General features: G+C 43.8%; 1 protein-coding gene across 2 annotated transcripts in view; it reads left to right on the top strand.

Annotated features, from left to right (window-relative positions):
• LOC105483649 (leucine rich repeats and immunoglobulin like domains 1) overlaps positions 1–25,552 on the top strand; it is a 127,141-nt gene that overhangs the window by 19,830 nt on the left and 81,759 nt on the right. For both annotated transcript variants that reach the window (XM_071092045.1, XM_011744617.3), the window contains exon 2: positions 18,612–18,683. Coding sequence is in view for 1 of the 2 variants with exons in the window: in XM_011744617.3 (XP_011742919.2) it covers positions 18,612–18,683 (72 nt within the window). In the remaining variant the exon portion in view is untranslated. The remainder of the gene's footprint in view (positions 1–18,611; positions 18,684–25,552) is intronic.

Below are 25,552 nucleotides of genomic sequence, written 5' to 3'. Positions count from 1 at the left end.
CCTCCCACCCTAGGGACAATGTCAGCTTTATTAAATTGGGCACAGCCTCCCTAGAAGGTGAAACAATGCTTTTAATGTTCTGATTATATATTAATGAACAACCAGGCCAAGGGGCACTTGCCAAAAAAGCTACAAAGTGAGAAAGCCACCAATATCAGAGTGAACTTTGCACTCTGAAAGTGTGAATGATGCTGGGTGAAAGAGTTTATGGCACAAGGGGAGCAACTGGAATCTCTTTGATGTTGTGTAGCATCCTGGCCCCATTAGACTTTGGGCCTTCCCGTTTAACTTTGCTGGCGAGGGCAGTGCTGAGGTGTGGTCTGAAATGCAGAGGGACCTCAGCCACAGAGGACTGGCATACCTGTGCTGGGTCAGGGGGACCGCTGGCCATTTATTCTGTTTTCAATCAACTTCAACAAATACTAATCTAACACTGAAGCATATAGTCTCACACCCCCACCCTCCCAGCTTTTACTCTGGAGGGACTTTCCAGAAATAGCGTGCTATTATTCTCAAATCCGCCTGCCCCAACCACAGAAAAGGGTTAGATCTTAATCTTAATCTAACTAATTTATTTTCTCCCAATTGTGGTGACATTTCCTCCTGCCTTCTGGCTTGGTCTTAATTTTTGAATGACTGGCCACTGGGAGCCCTGCTTTCCACAGCCTTATTAAATAATTTCTCAAAGGAAGAAAAGAAATTCTCTTTCAAAATGCCAAGACTTTGTTTTCTGCGGGAGGGTAAACTCTAGTTGAGGTTTTCTGCATCTGATGGATTCGTGGACAGAGCATGGGAGAGCGTATAGGACAATTTGGGAAGCAGAAAGAAGCTGACGTTCTTTCTGGGTGTTCTTCTGGGTGTTCATTTACCTCCTAGCACATAGAGGAGCAGTTATTTCTGCATTTCTGTGGTATAGAAGTAGCTAGGTGGCATTTTCAGTCTGGAATTCTGACAGCCTGCTAAGGTGGGCAACAGGACTTTATTTATTTATTTTTAAATAGCTTTATTGAGATGTGATTCAAATACCACAAAACTCATCCTTTTAAATGATAGGATTCCGGGTTTTTGGTACATTCATAGAGTTGTGCAACTACTAATCTAGAACATTTTCATCACCCCAGAATAAAACCCTGTACCCATTAGCACTCCTTGCCTATCCTTCCTACGTCCCATTCCCCGGCAACATCGACTTTCTATCTCTATGGATTTGTCTGTTCTGGACAATTCATATAAACAGAATCATGCAATATGTGGCCTTTTCTTTTACTTAATTACTTAGCACAGTGTTTTCATGATTCGTCCATATTATAGCAGGTATCAGTACTTAATTAATTTTTATGGCTGAAGAATGCTTCCATCATGAGGAGAGACCGTATTTTCTTTACCAGTTCATCAGCTGGTGGATACTTTGTTTATTTCCACTTTTTGGCTGTAATGAACAATGCTGCTGTAAACATTTGTGCATAAGTTTTTGTGGTGATAATGAACAATGCTGCTGTGAACATTTGTGCATAAGTGTTTGTGGTGAATGTATGTTTTCACTTGAGTGTATACCTTGGGCATATACCGAGGAGTGGAATTACTGGGTCATATGGCAATTCTATGTTTGACTTTTTGAGGAACTGCTAGACTGTTTTGTGGAGAGGCTGTGTGCACCACATGGCACTTCCACCAGCAGGGTATGAAGGTTCCCATTTCTGCACTGCCTCACCAGCACTTGTTATTATCTGTCTTTTTTAATTTTAGCCATCCTTGTGGGTGTGTTGTGGTATCTCGTGGTTTTGATTTGCATTTCCCTAATGACTAATGACACCGAGCATCTTTTCATATGCTTATTGACCATTTGTATATCTTCTTTGGAGAAATGTCTGTTCGGTTTCTTTACCTGTATTTTAATTGAGTCCTTTGTCTTTTTATTGCTCAGTGGTAAGCAGAGCATGTTTAGAAAGAACAATTTCAAACAGCTTGGGGTATTCCCCTGGTTGGTAGTGCACTTTTCTTTATCTTCCTCAGGCAAGAAGAGTTTTTATCTTTAAGACTTCTAAGATCTTTAGGTAGAAGTGTAATGCACAGTACTTGCCTGATAACTCGCCCCTCTTTTTGCAATCTCAAAGGAAAAAGCAAATGTGGCAGGAAAGAGTAGTGGTTTTCCTTGCAGTGAATCCAGACTACAGACACTCTAGGGGAGCTTATTACACAGTGTCCCTAGGAGAATGGGAGAATTTGCTCTCCTGTAACCTAAGGAAATTGGCTGTGCATATGCATTTATGGAAGAGCCTGACTTCTCTGCATTTCCTCTGTTCCAGGGCAGGTCTGCCTTTGCCGATGGAGCTTTGCAGCTATAAATTAGACAGAAGTGCAGTATTGAGGCTGTCCAAGTGCAGGCAGGGTAATTGCTCTGGACAGGTTTACAATAGGGAGGTGTGAAGTGCTTGGTAGAGACCAGAAGCTGGGGGAAGGGAGGACGTATTGAACTTGGGCGGCTGCAGGGTGGTGGGCTGACAGAGCTAATTGAAAACTATAGCCCTAGTGGCTTTTAATGGGAAAGGGAGCCGAGGCCTGCAGTGGTTTCCTTTAGAGCAAGAAACCAGAAGGAAAATGGCTCATTGAGCTACTCAGGGAGTTAGTACTAAATCTCTGCAGGCCTGGTGTAGAGGGTCAGGTTTTCTGAGTTTTGTTTTTAATTTCCTACTCCTTAGTCCCATTCTAGATGAACTGACAGGAGGGTGGTGGTGAGCTTGAGAAAAGGCCTGTGGGGACATACTAAAAAAAAAAAGCTGACCCTCTCAGTGGAGACCCTTGGAGATCCATGAGTTAGGGAGATGGTCAGCGGGCTGAACTGTCTAGACAAGTGAGATAATAATGACATGGTAGCCTCTGTTAGTCCTCTAGTCAGAGTTTATGGTGCCAGGACCTGGGAATCTGCATTGTGAACAGCCGTTGGAGGGAATTGCTTTGGAGTCTTAAATGTGAGGGCAGATTCCCTGAAGGCAGAGCCTACCTTATTGACCTGTGTGGCCCTCCTGGCACACAGCAAGTGCATAATAAACACCTGTGTGCTTATTTCCAAACTAACTGTGAGTTACCGTTGGATTTTCTTCCTTGATAGTATCTATCCGGGACACTGCTTTCTCATGTCCCTGAAGCTCCTGCCTACACACACCTGTCGAGATAATCATGGGTTGGCTGTCCTACACATCTGCCGTTTTGAGTTAACTGTTACTTTCTGCCCCATTGGGGTTAACTGGTTACCTTTTCAGGACCATCTGCATGCACTGAAATTAGTTGTGTATTAAAAACAAAAACATAGAACCAAAAACTGGATTTATCTCCATTTATTTCCAATTCCATGGTAGCAACTTGCAGAAAGTTCTTTCAAAGGCGGGAAATAAAAGGTGTGGAGATGGTGGAGGTGATAGGATTTTCCTTGAGTTGTGCCATGGTTAATGTGTAACCTCTTTAGCAAGACTTACGTAGATATTGATGTGGCCTTGGAGCCATTGCAGGCCCACAAACCCAGGCTGTGTGTCCTGTGTTTGTAGCAAGTCCATGGCTTTGCAGCTAACTCACACCCCCGAGGTTTAATTTTCTTTCGTCGAAACAACAACCAACATCTGTTTGGTAATCCTCCTGTCCTATAGCAGGCCACTTTCCCTGCTTCTTCCCCCATAGGTGTCTCCCCAACACACCTATGCATGATTTTACATTTCTGGCTCTGATGATAACATCTTTAAAAATGAGAGAATGAACTTAAGTGAGATGAAGGAAGAAAGGTGGAGAGGATGAGGTTTGAGGTGAGAGGGGATTGGGCCCTCCTTTCTAAGGGATGACGGAGGTATAGAAACTTACCTTCTCCTTGTAATAAGACACCTTGGTCTGAAGTCCAGGCAGTTTGTCTCTTGGTTGAGGTTATTCCAGCCCTACCTGCTGCTCCATTGTGTCTTGGCATCTTCGGGGATTGTCCATTTGGAGGGGCCTGATTAGAAAAGGGAGAGCATGGTTACAGTAATGTTTTACCAGCAAACTAGGATCATCTTATCCTGTATTTTTGCCTTGCCAGAATTATCTGTTTCGTCTGAGAGGCAAAACTAAGCACGGGAGTTTGGATACCGTGGGATCCAGAGGGCAAATGACCCAGGTCGTGGTGTGTCTGGCTCAACAGATAGCAATTTGAAGTGCCACCTGGCCCTAGTGGCAACAGCAGCCATCAGTTAAATAAACCAGCTGTTAAGTAAGAGCAAGAACAGGAGTGTTTGTGCAAACAACCTTTAAATTTTCTGATCCTTGATGAATGTTAGTTGGTTTGTGAATTATTAACTTCAGCGTGTGTGAGGAAATACTGGCTCTTAAGTATATTTTTATGTAAGAAAAAAATAAAACTGACCACACCCTCAGCTGCTACCATTTTGGGCTCTGTTCCTGCCTGCTCTCACTCAACAGGCATATTTAAAGCAGAGATAGGAATGCCAGCTCCTCACAGACCACATGTGCGTCATGCGTCACAGCGCATCAGTTGCCATCACAATTTCACTTCGAAGGGAACTGAAGTGTTTTGCAGCCTGCTGGGATATATAAGTAGGATGATCCTTACCGGGCTGCACAGAGGATCCAGAGTCCTCATGAGGACTTTGGTGAAGATCCCAGTGTAGTTGGGAAGAATCCTGTGTATGGAATCTGAAAACTAGGTTTAGTGAATTGTAGAAAGCTGGCTTGAGAAATCCATTTAATGACACTTAGCCAGCAACTTTTAAAGAGGGTTTTGAGGCAGGTTCTTTAATGTGACCCTGGAGAGACAGCCATCTTTTCTAGTGCTTTGATTTACACAGCAGTGTATCTCGCAGGAAGAGACCAGCAGATTTGACTGAGGGAACTGTAGTGTGGCATCTTGGAAAAAGGGGATTTGAGGACTGATAGGGAGAGACTTGGAGAAATCCATTTGTGAACCTGGTTTCCACAGCTGTTTTTCAGAGGTCTCTTGGACCTCTTAAAGTTGATACTAATGGACTGCTTATTTCTTTTGACTTTTACCTGGGAAAGAGAATTGTGATTAGGCCTTTATCTGGGGAAGTGGGGAGGCTAAGGGAGGGAAGGGGTGAAGGATTAAGGGGTTGGAGAGAATTGGAGCTGGCCAGAGAGGGCTATTTGAGCTTCACATACCTTTGGGTATTGGTTGCTGGATTAATCCTGCAGTGTAAGTCACACTTAGACATGCCTAGGTGTGACTCTTGGGGTTCATTTACTTTACTACAGGGTCTAAGCTCCGCTCATTTCAAGTGAAGAAAACATGCTTGCCATGGGAAGGAAGAAAGCAGGTGCTCTGTCTCTCTTCCCCACCTCTTCATTGTCCTCAGGTGCAATGCCATTTGATATAGGCAGTTCTGAAATACATTGTACGCTTTATTCCCAGGATGCAGGGATTATTGCTGACAGAGACCATGGGTCCTGCAGCCAGCCCCCTGTGTGTGGAAATGGAAGAAAAGAAATTCAAGCTGTAAAGAATCTCTGTTTTGGTACTTTGTAGTGGTGGATTGCGTGAATAACTGAATTGAAAAGGTGCCTGGTTTATACCATCGTGAATACCCAGGCCTTAGATAAATATTGACACTAGTAGTGTGACAGGCCTACCATTTGTCTCTTGCCCCTAGGAATAAACGATCTTTTCTCAGGTGCTTGTGACCTTATAAACCATCCTGACGAGTTTGTGCAGGTGCTTTCTGCACTAGTTCTTTGAGTTTGAGAGTGGGTGGTTTTCTCTTTGTGCTTCCATGGGCTTAAACCTAACCAAATCTAAACCCACCTTGGCTTATCGATCCTGGTTCACTTTGCCACAGGTAAATGCAGTTGTCAGCACAGTTTTGCAGAGTCATGTTTGTGTGGCCATGTGGACTAGACCTGGGATTGGAATAGCTTTTATTTACTTTGACAGTGTATCGAGACTGAGTGTGGGGGAGTGAGGAGAAAGGAAAGCCAGTTTGGGGAGACTTAGCTGGAGTACAGGTTGCATCTGATAACTGAGTGCCTGCCTTTTCCAGCAAACTGCTCTCATCCCCAACCACCATCTTTTGTTTGGTTCCCTGTATCTCAGGGCATAGAACAAAACCAGCTTAATTTTGTTAGTGTGTAGTACGCAGGCGCAAGTCATTCTCCACCTTTCTACCTCCCTACCAAAGATAGCATGTTTATTGGAGGGAAGTCATGATGGAGTCCACTTGATGTAGGACAGGCTAGGCAGAGACTTTGAGAAACCTCGATTTGTCAAAGGAGTGATTAGTAGAAACTGGGAGATTGTGTGTTCATTACATAGCAAGTGTTAGGCTAAGTCCTAGCAGTTTTCATAGGGCAGCTGCCTCAATGTAGCTGATCTTGTGGATGTCTCGATTTGGTTTGACCAGTGGGCTTGGATTTTCTGCTTGGATGTGAAGATGCTCTGTGAATTGAATGGCTCTTGTCTCTCTCTAGTGCACAGAGAGGCGATGGAGTATCTAGAAGTACACATGGTGTTTCTTAGATTTCTGCCTGTAACTGAAACTCCAAAAGGAGTTACTGATGATTGACTTTTGACAAGGCTTTTAACCATCTTTGCTGGTGATTGGCTTTAAAAGAAAGGACTCATATTCCACAGGTACCAGTATTCATTATTTGGTTAAGATATAGTTTAGCAAGTGGAATGTACCACTAGGGTTCACCCGGTAAGACACATCCTTTGTGAGTAAATGACCTGGACCTGCAAATGGGAGTGGGGTGGGTGGGGAGGGGACAGGTGTGTGGTGGGGTGATGCAGCCAGCCACATTGAATGTAGATGGGGCTGGGTGCTGTGGCTCAGGCCTGTAATCCCAGCATCTTGGGAGGCTGAGGCGGGAGGATCACCTGAGGTCAGGAGTTCGAGACCAGCCTGGCCAATGTGGTGATACCCCATTTCTACTAAAAATACAAGAATTAGCTGGGTGCAGTGGTGGGTGCCTGTAATCCCAGCTATTCAGGAGGCTGAGACAGGAGAATCACTTGAACCAGGGAGGCAGGGGTTGTAGTGAGCTGAGATCACACCATTGCACTCCAGCCTTTGTGACAAGAGTGAAACTCCATTTCCAAAAAAAGAACGTAGATGGACCTTGTGGAAGAGGTGAGGCATCATTTTTAGGGACTTCGGTGAATGATTTTAAAAGAAACAAAAGTGTGTTGTGGCCTAGTCATTTTCACAGCCAGTTTTCCATTTGACATAGTAAAATTTTAATATGTTCGAGGATGGAGGTCGCATGCATCATCTGCTTTTTTGTGCTTGTAATTTCAGTGAAAAGGAAGTTCCATGTTTTAATAGCAGAATAGTCTGTGTACAATAATGCATGCTGAAATACTTTGTGGTTTTTGAATCTTGACTTCGTATCTTCTCAGCCATTTCAACAACCAGAACCAGGGAAATCATCGCTGCCCCACGCCTCTAAACAGAGAAAATGATGTGGTAGATGGTCTTTTAAATTTAGAGTGTTTCACGACGTCTTAGTACTGCAGAAAGAAAAACTTAGCCTTTTGGCTTTAGCTAAGCATTTCATGACACACATAAACTTTAAGAAGCCCAATGGAAAAAGTGAACAGGACGAGATCCCAAGTCGATAAGCTAGCTAATAAAGTCAGCGACTTCACTGTGGGCCAGACGGCTGACCTTTTAAAACTGTGTGTTTTCTTTAAAATACTTAGCTAGAGATAGTCGCGTGCCTCCCTGTAATACAGCGGATGTATTCTTGAAAAGTTGTGGGGTAAATTCGTTTTTCTAATTTGGCTGATTTAATACCAGGGATCTGCTGTCTGTATTTGTGTGATCTACGTTGTTTTGAGGCAGCCGAGAAAGGAAGAGAGGATAAACCTATAAAATAATATTTGAAGGAACCTTGTACTTAATCCATTTGTAAGGCCAAGCATTGTGGCAAATGCAAGTTAAACATGGATTTTTATATTAGCTTTATAGATTTTTGGATGCTTGGGCTTCGCACAGGCACCAAGAGACCTCGCAGAGATGTTAGTGAGCTGTGGGTGTGATGTCACACAGTTGAAAAATAAAGGACGCGTGTAAGTTCCAGTGGAGGCTGATAGAGGACTCCCATACTCTGGGGAACTTGTGGCTTCCCAGGAAGGGTTTTCCTTACGGGCAGCTCCAGCCTGGGAAGGTAGTTACACCCACTTATGTCATTTGTCCCTTAAAATTTTTTGTGGATGGGGAACGAAGGAGGTGCCGGTAACACGAAGGTAAGCTGTTGTTTGTACAGATGTATTTGTTTAAAACAAACCACTTTCATTTCCTTCTTCAAATAGGACATACAGGCAACTTATACATTGCTCTTTTGTGACCCAGAAGGGTATTTGCCTAAAATTGCCCTTCTCAATCTCTTAAAAAAACAACAAACCCCCCGAATCACTACATGTCCAGAAGTGAGTCACCACTTAGTTTTTTTTTTTTTTTTTAATCTTTTGGCATACATTTCTGTAACATGAGGTTTTTGTACTAATATTTTCACTGATTGGATTATGTTAGAGAGTGAATTGTCAAAAATGAGAGTTAAAAAGGCCCAAAATGGCCGATCCTTTCTTGGTCCTAGGAAAGTCCTAGACAAGAGTGTTTAGAATAGTGTGTAATGAATGACTCAGATGGAGGGAAGGGGTTATTTGTTTGTTTTGATGTTTTAATCTGTGTTTGTTGCACCCAGAGGAAGTAATATATTATTGGAGGTTTCATTCTTAAAGAATTAAAAGTCACTGCTCTAGAATTTTCTTACCACTTTATCCCGGTGAAATCCGTGGTTCTACCTTCTGCCAGAAAGGCAGACTTGGAATTTGGCCACCCTGCTCTCATGACCAGAAGTAATTTTATGGGCCTGTGTTAAAATAGGTATTTTGCTCTTCGATGGCAATGTTCATCTCAGGGCACTTAGGTGTGGGCGTGTAGTGTGTCAAATCACTCACCATTAAGTGGAGAATCATTTCAGTGTATTGGAATGGGAGATTCATCACAGCATCACTTACGGATGGTGACTGTGCCACAGTTTACACAATTAAATTCTCCTCTGTGGCACATGGCAGTCAAAGAAGCTTTCATTGCTGGTTTGCATCTTTCCCATGTCAATCCGAAGTTAGTGAATTTTTTATTTTTTATTTTTTGTTTTCAGACAGAGTCTCGCTCTGTCGCCCAGGCTGGAGTGCAGTGGCGCGATCTCTGCTCACTACAAGCTCCGCCTCCCGGGTTCACGCCATTCTCCTATTCTCCTGCCTCAGCCTCCCCAGCAGCTGGAACTACAGGCGCCTGCCGCCACGCCCGGCTAATGTTTTGTATTTCTACTAGAGATGGGATTTCACCGTGTTAGCCAGGATGGTCTCGATCTCCTGACATCATGAGCTGCCTGCCTTGGCCTCCCAAAGTGCTGGGATTACAGGCGTGAGCCACCGCACCCAGCCCGAAGTTAGCGAATTTTAAAGCTGCGTCACATTTTCAGAAAGCACCCTGGATTTTGCATTGGTGGTTTCATAGGAAGCTAATCAGTCTCCTGAAAGTGGACATTTAGCAGGGGCCGGGGCAGATGTGGAAGGGTAGATGTGGAAGTTTTAGGAAAGGAAAACAGGAATCTGTGACCAGAGGAGCATTGGTGGACTTTACAAAGCACTTGGTGAACCTGGGATTCCAAATGTATCCACCAGGTTAATGTGTCCTTTTTCTCAGTTTTACTCGTCCCTTATTTCCTGTCCTTTTTGCCTGACCTGTTTCTACTACTCCAGAAGCAAAAGTCTCCTGTTTTCTGTTGCAGTAGAGCATGGTTTTCACTTATGAGAACTCTCTGCCATCCTGAGAGAACCTCTGGGTTTTACCTCTGGCTGCCCTCCATCCCTGCTGGTTGGGATGGATGAGCCTTTGCTCTCCCTGCAGCGGCTGGGGCCCTAGGCTGTCAGGGCACCTGGGGGAAGAGTTCAGTGGGAGCAGGGAGCACCTGGTTCCAAGGTTCCAACCCCGCTCTGTTCTGCAGAATGACTGGGCTTCCAGGAGGTAAAGATTCAGCTCTGTTACTGGATGGGGTGAGGATGGGGGAGCTATTGTGCAGGTGATGAGTCTGGAAAGTCCTGTTAGAGCTTAAGGACTATGTGAAAGGGTGAATTAGTGTTGCTTTTTGGAGATGATAGAGTAGAGAATAGGCGATCCTGAATGACCAGACTTCTGACCCATCTCTTCCCGCTCCCCATTTCGAAGCCTCCGCAAAGCATTTCTCTAATAGCAAAGCCAAATGGTGGTTGTAGGCACCCATTCCCTGCTGGGGTGGCCGTGGTGATGTTCCCTTTGTGTCAGGTCTGGGGAGGGTCAGCCTCTGGCAGCACCTATTCCCTGCCTGAATTCCTTTTGCTTATAAAGTCCCCACCAACTGCAGAGCTGGTGTGTTGGAGCGCCTCTTCTTAATTAAATTAATTAATCTTTAGGGGTTAATGATGCACATACCATATTAACGAGAGACTATTATGGGAAGTTTGTGGGCTTTCCACGGTACTAAATTGCAGTAAACATGAGACTGCTTAAAGTAAAACAGAACAAAACCCCATTATACCTAATTATTTTGTTTCTCTTTGACCAAACTAAGATTTTTGGTAGGAAAGATCCTAGAATCTCCCATTTTAAGGGGTAGTATAGAAAGCAAATGCTAACTGCCTTCAGTAATGGTGAGAAAACAAGTTGGGCCTCTTGATTATCTAGTTCAGAACTTTTAAGTAGATGAACAAGGAGATACTCTGTTCTTATGGAAATCAACTTTAATGGCCTGATAGATTAATGTTCGTGAGGGACCTGGCACTAGGGTTTGCCAAGGTTTATATAACCCTTGACTTAACTGCCTGGTGGGTTGTGGGTCTGGCAGCGTGGGGCTATTCTTCTCAACTTTGCTCTAGAACCATTTGTGTTTTGCCCTTTCCTTTTAGGAAGTCCTGACTTCTTGGCCTTTTTGTTTGCTTATTTTACTTCATGCCCTCCATTCCTTATTTTACTTTTCTGGCCTCATTTCCCAGGACTCTTCCTCAAAAAAATATGCTCTTCTTCTAGGCCTAGCTGAAGTCTTGCATTTTCGATAAACGTTTCTCATTACAGCTGATCTTCCCCGCTCTGGATGACGTCTGGCCTTCATTCATGTTATCCATACTAGGGACGACAAACTCGCATGTCCCAGGGGCTAGGCAGATACTGCCAGCGAATAAAGAGGGCGTGGGTGAGACAGTAAGGAGTGGTGAGGTCTGTGGTCATTGGAATGCTTGGTAAATGCATGCAGTTGATTGTTTCTATTAGGAATGCTGGCCCTGTGATTGGAAAAGCTGAAACTTTTATTTTTGGTGAAAACTTTAGGTTTCTACCAACACTGTTCAGTCAGAAACAAGCAAGTTTCCCTGCAGCCCAGCTTTGTACCCACGAACTACCAATTTGTAACTACTGATCTACCATTACAGAATGCTTGCAATGTGAGAGCCTTTCGCTGTAGTTATTTGGTCAGTATTGTTTTTTGTTTTTTGTTTTTTTTTGATAGGGACACGGTCTCACTATGTTGCCCAGGCTCGTCTCAAACTCCTGGCCTAAAGTGATTCCCCGACTTCAGCTTCCCAAAGTGCTGGGATTATAGGCGTGAACCACCACTCCCAGCCAGGAGTCTTAACTTGACCAGTGGGTTGTAAACCACTTCAGGTCACAGACTAGATCTTATCCTAATTTGTTATCAGTTTATCACAGTGCAGTATACCTTGTAGCCAATAAATATTTGTCATATTTGACATTTGTTGGGTGCTAGAGGGAAAAGATGTAGGCTTGTACTCAAATTAGCTACACACCAGGATGACATGTGTGAGCTAGTAAAGGTCGAGAAGCACATGTAAGACCTTGTGGGATCACAGAGGCAGGCATGAGTTTCTTCTCTCAGTTAATGTCGTAGGCGTTAGACTTCAGAGGCCCAGGCTGATTATTATAGCTGATTTTTAAGGAGTAAAAATAGGCAGTGAGTCTGGGTCCATATATAGCTGTATGTATATAGTATCTCCTATTTTGAGTCACCGTAGGTTTCCCTCATTTGCATAGATCATGATCTATGTCAAATTTTCACAAATGGAAATAACTGTGACTCATTACTGACTTTGTGAGATACAACTGCCCAAAAGCTTACAAAATGAGCTATTTGTATCATGTTGCGATCTGAGTGATTTTTTCATTTGATTATTTGCAGAGTTTGTTCTTTTGCCATAGGGAATATGTGGCCGCTTAGCTTACTGAAGAGAGGTAGCAGCAAGTACAGAACCTTCTCCTGAGTGGAAATCCTTGGATAGGATACTAGAGGAATGATTCCAGTTCAAGATGCAATTTTGTCATCTTAATAGGAGCCTTTAATGTGTATTATCCGCTTGTTCAGTTGTGGTTTTTGGTTAACAAGGGGAAAGCATCACAATAGAAAAAAGATAAGAACATCTAATATTCTGGGATTTGAACAAAGTCTTATTCTCATAAAACCTTACAACATGGGAACATAATGTGATTTCATTGGAACTTGATGTGTACTGTGTAATTCCTCAGAAAGTAAAAATGCAGCAGAAACAGCCTTAAAAGCTTAAAGGATTAAATAACTTAAACATTGTTGCATGTTCTTCCTCATTCGCACCCGCTGAAATTTTGAAAGTACGAATCGCCTTTTTCTGGTTAGTCCAAAGCAGGCAATTTTTTAACAAGTGGCTGACAGTGCACGTTCTGAGGTTGAGAAAGAGATGAATGGCCAGAGCCCACGGCATCCAGGCCAGAGCTGGGTGCCCACTGGTGCTCAGAAGTTGGGTTGTTGGATTACCTTACATTTTCTTTCCAGCTGTATTAATGCAGTTTAGCAAACATCTGAAAGCTGAAAATATGCAAAGTACTGTGGCGCGCAGTAGTCCAGACAGAGTTGAGTAATGGGAAATAGGCTAGCCTGGAAACCAAACCAAGTACGAAAACCTCATTCTTCAGGGAATGCTTGTCACGGATTTTGAACCAGTTCCTTCCACTTTGAATTATTCTGCTAATGTTGAAAAACAGAGCCATGGGTTGCGCTACTCTTCACAGTGAGAGATACTGTCTGTGTTCGTCAGTGGTCTGTGAGCCATACTTGCTTTTGGGGATGAAGTGATAATTCTGGTGTCTGACGAAGTGGGGTTATTTCCTCACCACAGCTTACTCAAAAGTAAACAGAACTTTTTATCCCTCAACTTCCAAGGAGTCGATGAATTACTGTTCACCAGCTTTGAATAACATTTGCCAAGTTTGTAATATGTGGTTCTGGTTATAATCCAGGAAGGTGCTGGTCAGATTATATAAATGCCGATTAAGCCTATAGAATTATACTCTGAGGGCAGTTTTTATTAAGAGTGTCTTCCTCATAACTTCAGTTTTTGAAGGCCCTTTCCCCTGTTGAGATGGTTCAGAACTTTTTGTGTCCTGAAAGGACTTGTGTTCGTATCAGTGTCCATCCCCCACCACATCCTTTTACATAATTCTTGAGTTATCGGGTAACTCAGATTTGTTTTTTAGATTCAAGTTTCTTCTGTAGGTGACATTTTACTTGAAATGTTTGTGGATTATTTCATGATTTAGACATATTTGTTGATTTTTTTGTAATTTAGACACAGCACAGTTTAATAGAAATTTCAGTGCTGCTAGAAATAACCTCTGTCTGCATTGTGCATTTTGATAGCCACTAGCCACGTGGGACTGTGAAACAGTTGCAATATAGCTAGTGTGGCCAAGGAACTGAATTCTTAATTTTACGTAATTTTAATTTCCTTTAAATATAAATGTAAATAGCCACATGACTAGTGGCTACTAAATTGGACAGCACAGGTTTAGATAATGGTGGGGATTTTGCAGCTATTGAAAGACTTTAGCTCTTCAGATTCCTTGGGGTTGGGGCAAGGGGACTCGTCAGGAAACATGTTCAGCGAGCCAACTGTCGTTGTGCACTGTTAAACAGTTTGCTTTTCAGACAGACCTGGATAAAACTTGAGCTGTTCTCTGCAGAGGTGCCTCTTGTGTGTTCTGTGAATGGTGGGCCGAACGGTCATCTTTCAGCAGATTAGCTGAAAGAATATCTATCGCCGGGCTCAATTGTTCAGAGATCTGCGCACCCTTTGTGCAAGAACAGGGAAAATTTGTGTTATGACAATGGCTGACAAAATGTTTAATTAAAGCTGCAATTGGCAGTAACTAAATTCTCTGAGGTTTCTTTCCTCTCCTCTTTGCTACTGAAAGGTGCAGAAATGCTTTCGACAGCATCTGTCCTACTGACAGATGAATTGTTTTGACAGGAGAATCTGAAACCTTCAACCGAAGACACATTCAGATGTCAGGCCTAGTACAGGGCGATCGTGTTCATAGAAATAAGTGAGATGCTTTAGATGTGTGTGCATGTCAGCTGCCACCTGAAAGAAAAGGCCTCATTAAAGGTTTTTACTGATTAACTCTTTGATTGTTCTTGGGATCTCAGATGGGAATTCACGCTCCTTTCTGCAAAGCTCTTGGGCTAAGTGTGTTTTCTTAATTACTGAGAAATGAGTGTTATCAGTAAGCAGTGAAAAGGCCTGAAAAAACTTTGTTTAAATAATTTTAAAAATTTGGAAAAAAAATGCCAATGTTGATAGCAACATCATTCACAATAGCCAAAAGGAGGAACAACCCAAATGCCATCTGTGATGAATGGGTACACACAATGTGGCATATACATACATTGGCATATTAGCCTTAAAAAGAAATGAAATTCTGCCAGGTGCAGTGGCTCACTCTGGTAATCTCATCACTTTGGGAGGCTGAGGTGGGAGGATTGCTTCAGTCCAGGAGTTCAAGACTAGCCTGGGCAATATAGCGAGACCCCCATGTCTACTAAAAAAATAAAATTTAGCCAGGTGTGGTGGTATGTGTGCCTGTAGTCCCAGCTACTTGGGAGGCTGCAGTAGGAGGATCACTTGAGCCCTAGAGTTTGAGGCTGCAGTGAGCTGTGATCGCACCACTGCACTCCAGCCTGGGTGACAGAGTGAGACCCTATCTCTTAAAAAAATGAAATTCTGACACATGTGACAACATGGATGAATCTTGAAGACATTATGTTAAGTGAATTAAGCCAGTCACAAAAGGACAAATATTCTATGATCTACCAACATGAGGTACTTAGAGTAGTCAGGTTCTTAGAGACAGAAGTAGAATGGAGGTTGCTAGGGGCTAAGACAGAAGGGAATGAGGAGCTGATGTTTAATGAGTATAGACTTTCAGTTTGGGGTGTTGAGAAACTTCTAAAGTTCTGGAGATAGATGGTGGTGATGGTTGCACAACAGTGTGAAGGTACTCAGTGCCATTGAATAGTACACTTAAAAATGGTTACAAAGGCAAATTTTATGTTATATGTATTTTACCATATTAAAGAAATTACGCTTAGGCCGGGTGCGGTGGCTCATGCCTGTAATCCTAGCACTTTGGGAGGCCGAGGCAGGCAGATCACCTGAGGTCAGGAGTTTGAAACCAGCCTGGCCAACATGGTGAAACCACGTCTCTACTAAAAATGCAAAAAAATTAGCCGGGCGTGGTGGTGGGCACCTGTAATCCCAGCTAGTCTGGAGGCCGAGGCAGGAGAATTGCTTGAACCCGGGAGATGGAGGTTGCAGTGAGCCAAAATCATGCCACTACACTCCAGCCTGGGCGACAGAGCAAGACTCGTCTCAAAAAAAAAAAAAAAAAAAAAAAAAGTTAGAGTTTGTCTCCTTGAATTGGGCCAACAAGAAAGTGTCTCTGAGGATTTTATTTCATATTGTAGTTCCTGGGGAGACTGTAGTAAATATTTTCCTCATTTCCTAGTAAACCTATTGAGGATCCACAGCTGACTCCACTCTTCAGGCCCACTTACTTCTCAGACTTAAAAACCGGAATAGCCGCTTGTCCAAAGCAGAAAGGGACATGAGCCTCGGCGGCTGTCTTCTCTTTTGCCAACAGGTGCTCTGAGAGAAGAGGTACCCTTTCTGGGTAGCACCCTAACACTTGCTTTTCTAGTTAATTGAAACTCTAAAAGTCGCCGCATTCCAGCTGACCCCATGAGAACTTAATGTTTCCACTTCTAAGTGTGTTCATCTCTGTTGCTGCTTGTTGGCATTTCAGTGTTAAGTCTTGATACTGCTAGGCTTCTAGATAGTACTGGAATGGAAGACCCTTCGCTCTAGTAGCCTTGTCTAAAAAGCAAAATTTTTATAACATTTTTGAAATGTAAATACATTTTGTCTGCTCTTTAAGGGAAAGACAAACCCACGGGTGTTGTGACTTAAATGGTTTTATACCAAATTGCTGAAGACTGTGGACACTTGCTGGGTGGGAAATGAGGAAAGTAATCTCATTTCAGATAGTCCCAAACTGAGCCATCAGTTTAATTGTGTAAGACCTGGTGAGCCCAAGCTCTGCCCAGGCCACACGTGTAAGCCAGAAACACACTGTTCCCTTTGAACCTAATGGCCTCAAGAGTCAGTGGCCCAGATCAGAGGCAAAAACTGGTGATCCTCAAGCCAAATGTGGCCTGCAGATATGTGAAATCTTTTCAGGTTTTTTTTTTTTTTTTTAAAGTAATAAGGCAGCCCTGGATGGGCCAAACAAAACAGGAATTCAGATCCTGAGCCTCTGAGAAGATTGGTCTCCACTGACCCTTGTTTCAGGGGACGAGAAGCAAATGCCCCTTTAGGTGGGTGGCAGGCACTTCCGTGTCAACCTTGTTACACGCAGGGCAGGCTTACCAGCTCTCTCTTACTTGCTTGTCCTCTAAGCTCTTGCCATTGTGGTTTCCGAGTCTTTCTCTAATATCCCTTCCAGCTTCACAACTTCTGTTACCTATAACAATACAAAAGTTAGTCTTCGTAAACTCACAATATCTTTACACCCGGAGACAGTATTTCCATCCCCCTTTTTACGATAATCTGCACAAAATAGAAGAAAATCTCAGTCTGTTAAGTTCTTTTTCTGATGTGGGAGAATTCTCTCAATTTGTAGATTTTCTTTCTCAAGTCTAAGTTGGGATTTCTGGGTACCCATTAATAAATACCCCCAGGCACAGACAAGCTCACACTTGACTTCAATATGCGGTTTAAAGCATTATCACCTTCAATCTTTATGGTAACATAATCTCTGGACAAATTGCTTTTAATTCAGGCTGTACCATGAATACAGAAGTACCATTAGTTTCAAGTGTAGTTTGACTTTTATTTAGATGAATGTCTCTGAGTTCACAGTGAAATGGCTCTCAGCTCTAGGTTACTATTGATTGAAATGTCTCTGGAGTAAGTTTAAAAGATTGTTGCCACATACGTGACACTTTCCGAGACAGACTTTAAACTCATAATTAGTCGTACTGTTAATTGGCAGTAATGTCAATGGAATTAATAGCTGAGATGAAAAATGTAAACCTCTTCGGCATACACAGGGCTGGGTAGACTTTGGAGGCAGGGAAGGATTACTTTCTGTGCAAAGAAAGTTAGGGCCCATTTGGATCACATCTTTGTGGCTTTGTTCCTGAAAGATGAAGCTGGTCTGGTTGAGATTGTGGTCACCTAACAGAATAGTGCCCAGCTTGCTCTTTGTCTGCCTCTGAAGGTATGGCTGGGTTATGAAGCAGGGAGAGTTGTAATTCTGAACCATTGACACAGATGCTATCATCTTGAGAAAGCTGCTCACCTGAGGCTTTCCCTGCCTGTGGTTAACACAAACAAGAATTTCCAACAACTGGCCTTTTTCTCCTGTGTGACTATCCCTCCTGGTTTATTCAGTGAAGGTGGGAATACTGTGTTCATAAGTAGCCTTATGATTCAGGATCTTACAGTGTTCACAAACACTCACTTGAACTTTGACTATTTGTGCAATTTTTAGTCTTAAGCTCTTGTGTAGACCAGGGTTTCTCCACCTCTGAATCCTAGGATTGATATTTAGGGCTGGGCAGTTCTGTGTTGTGCAGGGCTGCCTGTGCATTGTAAGATATTTAACAGCATCTTTGGCTTCTATCCATCAGATGCCAGTAACACCCCCCACTCCCTGCCACCAGTTGTGACAACCAAAAATGTCTCCAGACATTGCCAAGTGTCCTCTGGGGGGCAGAATCATCCCTGGTTGAGAGCCACTGGTTTAGACAATGAAGGGGTTTTTTTTCCCCCCTTTTCTCCTTTACTAAGGCTTGATGTTGATACTTAGTAAAACATTAATTTTTTAAAAATGCCATTAATAATAGCCTTGGACTTGGTATGATGCAAAGCGTTTGGACCAGGGACTGGCTTACCTTGGAATTTCTTTCCAAGTTGTTAATAGTGAAATGATACTGATTGAAATTCATTTGGGTTTAGCCAATCTCAGGTCATTTGGGTTTTCACAGAGTTGCTTGGAGTGCCTTATTTATGGATGTAGGTGGGGAGGGGTATGTCTGTGAATCTCAGTATCAATACGGTTACTTAACACATGATCCTGGGGTGGGGGCTTGGATTTTGAGGGTTGGGGGAGCAGGACAAGAGAAGATTTCTGAATCCTGGGTATGATGCCAAGTGTTGATTCCGTTTTTTTTTCTCTCTCTGTCTTTACCAGAAACCTGAGTTACAACAAACTCTCTGAGATTGACCCTGCTGGTTTTGAGGACTTGCCAAATCTACAGGAAGTGTGAGTCTTCCCCTAAACCTCTGGTGGTTGGAAGGATGGAGAGCTCTTTGGGAAAATCCTCTTGTGTTGCAGCATCGCTCACTCCCCTAGATCTGCAGTCTAAACTTGTAGGAAGGAACATTTGTGTATGGGCTGTGTTGACAAATTCTATTCCTGCTTATCTCTCCCTTTCCCTAGGCTCTCTGTTCTTCCTAGGCTTTCCATAAAGGGTGTGTTACAACTCAGCAGGCATAGAGCTCCTGGAAATCCTGGGCGCATGGTGGGTGTATAGCAGAGTCCCTCCATTGTGGGAAGCCTTGTAACTGGAGTGACACAACCTGGGCTGGTACTTTGTCACAGTTCCCGGGAAAGCTGATCAGCCTACTCAACAGTGGCATGTGATGCCAGCCCACCTGTATTTCCCAGGAAGTAAAGTTATGGAAGGATGGACTATAGAGGCTTACCTGTTCCCCTCCACCTCCAAGCAGAGCTAGGATGACTGCCTTTGGAGCTCTAGGCTTGCTGTCCCTTGCAGTGTCTTGTAAATCAGGCTGCAATCTTTTCTTCCTTTTAATGTATTCTGTTTTTCATGTGGATGTTAGGATTATCAGGTATTTTAATTCCATGGAGACTTTATAGAAACCTTCACATATATGTAGTATACATACTGTAGAAAAATTGGCAACTACAGAAATGTGTGAAGAATGAAAATCACCGGTATTCTTACCCAGGCATACCCATTGCGAACACCTAGTGAAAACTATCACGTGTACATATGTAATTTCAGGATCAAACTGTACAGTATGGTTTTGTTTTTTTTTTTTTTTGAGACGGAGTCTTGCTCTGTCCCCCAGGCTGGAGTGCAGTGGCGCGATCTCGGCTCACTGCAAGCTCCACCTCCTGGGTTTACACCATTCTCCTGCCTCAGTCTCCCGAGTAGCTGGGACTACAGGTGTGTGCCACCACATCCAGCTAATTTTTTTAATAGAAATGGGGTTCCGCCATGTTGGTCAGGCTGGTCTTGAACTCCTGACCTCAAGTGATCCTCCTGCTTTGGCCTCCCAAAGTGCTGGGGTTATAGGTGTGAGCCACTGCACCCGGGCTTACTTGTTATTCTTTGATTCCATTATTGATGACATATCTAAATAAATTTGAATTTCATCAGCTGGTACAATTTGCAAAATACTTGCATTCCGTACCCTCATCTCCAGATTCTCTAGATTGGCGTTTATAATTTCTGCTTCTGTTTTAAAAAGGTTTAGGCTTCTACAGTTAAAGAAGCATCAGAACAGGAAGGGGCCTTGGAAATGGTTTCTCTAGGACTGTCATTCTCCCAGAGGATCAGTGAGCCCGTGGCAGGGGAAAGGAAGTTTGAAGTGGGTCACTGTGTTAGTTTGCTAAGGCTGCTGCCATAACAAACAAATAGCACAGGCTGGGTGCCTTAAACAGCAGAAATTCATCTTCTCACAGTCTGGACACAGGAGGTCCAAGATCAGGGTACTGGCAGGGTTGGTTTTTTCCGAGGCCTTGCACTGTGCCCTCACGTGCTCTCTCCTCTGTGTGCATGCATGGTGTCTCTGTGTGTGTCCAGATTTCCTTTTCTTATAAAGACATCAGTCCTATTGGATCAGGGCCCATCACCTCTTTAAAGACCATCTCCAAATGCAGTCACATTCTAAGGTACTAGAGGTTAGAGCTTCAACATATGAACTCTAGGGGAACACAGTTCAGCCCATCATAGTCACCAAGGTGATAAACTCAGTCCATCATGGAGCTTGTTAGGTTTGTAACCCAGTGCTTTCCCTAATCCAAGCTGTCTTTAATGGCTTGTGGTTAGAATATATTCAAATTCTGTGTACATCTGCAAACTTAGTGTTTTCTTTTAGGATTGGACAAAATTGGGGAGTTCTCTCTAGCATCATTCAAGCTTTCATTGAATACTTACTCAAGCATCTGCTCTGTCCAGGCGCTATTCTGGGTGCTGGGGCTACAGGAGTGAACAAGACACAAAGAGGGCTGGGACTGGGGAGGGGCAAGTGAGGCACCCAACACAGGCGCATAATTTGTGGGGACACCAGAGACTCAGCAGTCAAGATAAAGGATATTTTGATAGAGTATTTTGAAAGTCAAAATGAATATAAAAAGAAAAATGAGTAAAATATAAAAAGCTTAGCTCAAGATAGGATTAGTATTACTAATTCCTATCCTTTTGCCTCCGGTTCCACGATGGCTTCACATGGTGCTGTTGCTGATTTTGTCTTGATTTAAACTTTTCATATTTTGTTCATCATGAATTTTGTTTTGCATTCATCTTCATATTTAAAAAATATTACATTAATATAGTATTTGTCTTGGTGATTGGGTTTTTGGCTGTCTCTTAAATTTTGTGCCCCTCCCTACCCAATTCCAACCCTGCAGACAAACCTCTCCTCTCACTGAGTTTACATTAAGTGGAGGGAAGCCGTGGACTGAATAAGGAAACCGGTAAGACTTACTGGAGATAAGTGGTATGGGGGAAATAGAACAGAGTAATGTGGGAGTATTTTTTGTATGAAGAATTTTGGAGGCATGATAACAGAAATAGTATGATCAGGAAGGTAATGACTGAGCAGGTGTGAATGATGAGGACAGGGAGCACTGCAAGTACAAAGCCTCAAGAAGGGAGCAGGCTGAGGGCCACTGTGCCTGGCATGCAAGAGGGCAGGGGGATGTGGCCAGAGGCTAGGTCCTTTTATGGTTTCAACCCTCATTGACCCCTGTCTATCAGGGGCAGGCATGGGACATGCTCTGGTGAGCATTATCAGTGTTGTTCTAACTCCCTGTTCCTCTTGTTCCTTGCCTAGACAGGCTTTCAACCTTCGTTTATTTTGGCTCCCATGACCTGCAGCCTGTACTCAGCACTTCTTGGAGTTCTAGAACTGAGAACTCACCCAGCTCTAGAACTGAGCACTCCCACCAGTATCTTCATTGGAGATACTGGTTATGAGTCTTAAAAATATATTTCTCACTTAGGAACAGTCACAGTAATTGTAGCAGTGTGCTAATAAACCTTTGGGGAATATGACATCACTTAACCCTAACACCAACTCTGTGATATAAAACATTTTTGTTTTTTCTTTTTTTGAGATGGAGTTTGGCTTTTGTCTCCTAGGCTGGAGTGCAGTGGTGCAATCTTGGGTCACTGCAACCTCTGCCTCCTCGGTTTAAGTGATTCTCCTGCCTCAGCCTCCCGAGTAACTGGGATTACAGGTGCCTGCAACCGTGCCCAGCTAATTTTTATATTTTAAGTAGAGATGGGATTTCACCATGTTGGCCAGGCTGGTCTTGACCTCCTGACCTTAGGTGATCTGCCCGCCTCGGCCTCCCAAAATGCTAGGATTACAGACATGAGCCACCACACCTTGCCTGATACAAAACATTTTCTTTCTTTTTTTTTTTTTTTTTTTTTTTTGAGATGGAGTGTTGCTCGTCACCCAGGTTGGAGTGCAGTGGCGTGATCTCAGCTCGCTGCAACCTCCATCTCCTGGGTGCAAGTGATTCTCATGCCTCAGCCTCCCAAGTAGCTGGGATTACAGGTGTATACCATCATGCCCAGCTAATTTTTGTATTTTTAGTAGAGATGGGATTTCGCCATGTTGGCCAGGCTGGTCTCGAACTCTGGCCTTAAGTGATCTGCCCGCCTTAGTGCTGGGATTACAGATGTGAGGCCCCACACCCAGCCCCTTAAAACATTTTCTTTGTAAGCATTTTTTCATCTGGGTGCAGAAGGATCACTTGAGCCCAGGAATTTGAGACCAGCCTGAGCAACAAAGTGATGCCTTGTCTCTATAAAAAATTAGCTGGACATAGTGGCCCATGCCTGTAATCCCAGGTTCTTGGGAGGTTGCAGCCTGAAGATCGCTCAAGCCCAGGAGATTGAGACTTCAGCGTGCCGTGTTCACACCGTGCACTCCACCCAACAGAGCAAGACCCTGCCTCTGAAAAAATGTAAGAAAAATAAAAGGAGTTTCTCTGCTTTGCAGAAGAGGAAACAGATACTTAGAAAAGTTAAAGAAACTTGCACAGTGTCACATGGTTGGTAAAGCTTGAGAGCTGAATTCAAAACCTGTGCTAACCTTGAGGCTACGCTACCTTAATTTCCTACATCCTTCATCTTAACCCTCACAGTCAGCTGAAGATGAAGAGGAACTGAGGCATGGGATTTGGCTGAAACTGCATGGCTAGTGAGTGGTAGAATTTGACCTATGTTCTCCAGTGTAATCCTGGTCCACACGCTCTTTGGCAACAGTACCTTCCAAGTATAGGGAGTGTTAAGACAGAGGTCATATCTTAGGAATTCAATGTGATGTGGTGGGAAAAACTCTCATTTTGGTAGCAAGCAGACTCACGTTTGATTTCTGGTTCTGCCCCTTACTAGGGTCCTGAGACCCTAGACAGTTTACTTAGTGCCTCAGCGTTTGCTTTCTTTCTTCTGTAACATTGACATCATAACACTTTGTTGGTGTTATTATAGTTATTAAGATGATGCACAGGGCCTTGCACATGGGATAGGCTCACTGAATATTATCCCTCTTCCCTCCTGCTACTTTTGGAACTACCCAGCCCTCCAAGCTGGGTGCATTGTTTAGAAATGAATCTTTGAGGCCGGGCGCGGTGGCTCAAGCCTGTAATCCCAGCACTTTGGGAGGCCGAGACGGGCGGATCACGAGGTCAGGAGATCGAGACCATCCTGGCTAACACGGTGAAACCCCGTCTCTACTAAAAAAATACAAAAAACTAGCCGGGCGAGGTGGCGGGCGCCTGTAGTCCCAGCTACTCGGGAGGCTGAGGCAGGAGAATGGCGCAAACCCGGGAGGCGGAGCTTGCAGTGAGCTGAGATCCGGCCACTGCACTCCAGCCTGGGCGACAGAGCGAGACTCCATCTCAAAAAAAAAAAAAAAAAAAGAAATGATTCTTTGCAGGCTGATAGGTTGAATGTCTTGCCATTGTGCTTCCTATCCCTGGTGTCACTCCCTGTTCTGTGAGATGGATGAGATGAATTCCCTGATGCCTAGAACAGTAGAACTTCTCACTGATAAAGACCCAGGCCTTTCCCTAAGGGAATTCTAAAACGTCATGGAGACAGAAAGAGGCTGTTAGGTGTGAGGCGTCAGGAGGTGGGGAAGGATATTGCAAAAAAGAAAAAAAAAATCGTAGCTGACATGCTATTGCTTCGAAATTAACCAGTCTCCAGTGTTGCCTCGGCGCTGTCAGCTCTCCCAGACCTTACAGAGCCTTCAGTCTGTAGCCCTCAGTGAGAGTGGAGCCACAGGCTGGCAAAACAGCAGGCGGTGGTTTAGCAGTGGTTTTATTCTGGAGGCCTCAGAACCACATGACATCGTGTGCCGGCTGGAGAGAGAAGGCGAGGCCCCTGGAGGACATGAGGACACTTGTGCAGCTGTGTCCAAGCCACACGGTCTTCACTGCCCACAGCCCTGAGGAAAGCCCACCAGGGAGTGCCTCCAGCTGGGGTCCTGGCCAGCAGGCTCCTCTATTAATAAGAGGGGCTATTTATATAGTCCTCTGTAGAAACTGCCCTCAGATCACATTACTGCCGCCTGGCCCACGAGTGCCTGCTGTGGGTGCTGCCGTGTGCTTGCCAGGGCCACTGACCTGGTAAGGAAGCCTCAAGTGTGCCCTGCCATTGGGTATTTGTGGCTCATCCCTTTCTGTCAGGCTGTTGCTCCCCACAGTGGGTGTGTGTGAGCAGGGGTGTAGGAGATGGTAGTATGTTTAGGAAGAGGTTGAAATAATGAGGGTTGTCATTTTGGGGTACTGCTTTTTAGCTGTGAATTACTATCACTTTTTTGTTGTTGTTGTTGTTGTTTTGGAGACAGGATCTCACTCTGTTGCCCAGGCTGGAGTACAGTGGTATGGTCATAGCTGACTGCAGCCTCAAATTCCCAGGCTCAAGTGATCCTCCCACCTCAGCCTTCTGAGTAGCTGGGACTACAGGCATGCACCACCACTCCTGGCTAATTTTTTGTAGAGATGGGTTTTGTCATGTTGTCCAGGCTAGTCTTGAACTACTGGGCTTAAACGATCCTCCCGCCTTGGCCTCCCAAAGGGCCAGGATACGGGTGTGAGCCACCATGCCTGGCCCTACTGCCACCTCTTAAGCATATTCTGTGTATCTGGCTGTATCCTAAGATCTTAGGTTTAATTATTTCAGCTGGATCCTCCCAAAACCCTACAAAGCTGGTACTTGTATTATTTACATTCTTCAGAAGAGGGAAGTAAGGGAGAGCAAGACTGAGTGACATGTTTAGCATTGGATTGATAAAGTGTACAACTGGAGTTTAGTGAACCAAGATCTGTCTGATTTAAATATCTGAGCCGTATAATCCCATCCTAATAATCCCTGCTCCGTAACTGCCTCAGTTTCCTTTCTTAAAGAGAGGTGATAATTTAGTATTTTCCTCAAAGTGTTGGCATATTGTTCAGTGAGATATTGCACATAGAAAACTTAGGACAGAATCTGGCACATAGTAGATGTTCACCTTTATTATTGTTTATTTTGTTAAAGTAATTGTATCCTATGCTAAAATAATTTTATCTGGCTATCTTGTGTAGAAACCATGTATCATAAAGTCTCACCAAATCAATTTGTTAGTATACATTATTCTCCAGTAACTAAAGCAGAATACAGTTATTAAGTGGCCCTGCTTCCAAAACCCCTGTGCATCTGAGGCACTTCTTAATCCTGAATCATCAGGAAAAGGTTTAGCAATAGAGGCCAGACGTTTCAGAGAGATTTTTAGGGCCTTGGATGGAAGTAAATTTTGTGGGGAGATGGGAGTCAGCGGGGGAAGTAAATTGGGGAGGGATGGCGGCTAAGGGGTGAGGGATAG

The sequence above is a fragment of the Macaca nemestrina genome, chromosome 2 (assembly GCF_043159975.1).
Source record: "Macaca nemestrina isolate mMacNem1 chromosome 2, mMacNem.hap1, whole genome shotgun sequence".
NCBI lineage: Eukaryota > Metazoa > Chordata > Mammalia > Primates > Cercopithecidae > Macaca > Macaca nemestrina.
The sequence above is the reverse complement of the archived record's forward strand: the minus strand, read 5'-3'. Positions and strand labels throughout refer to the sequence as shown.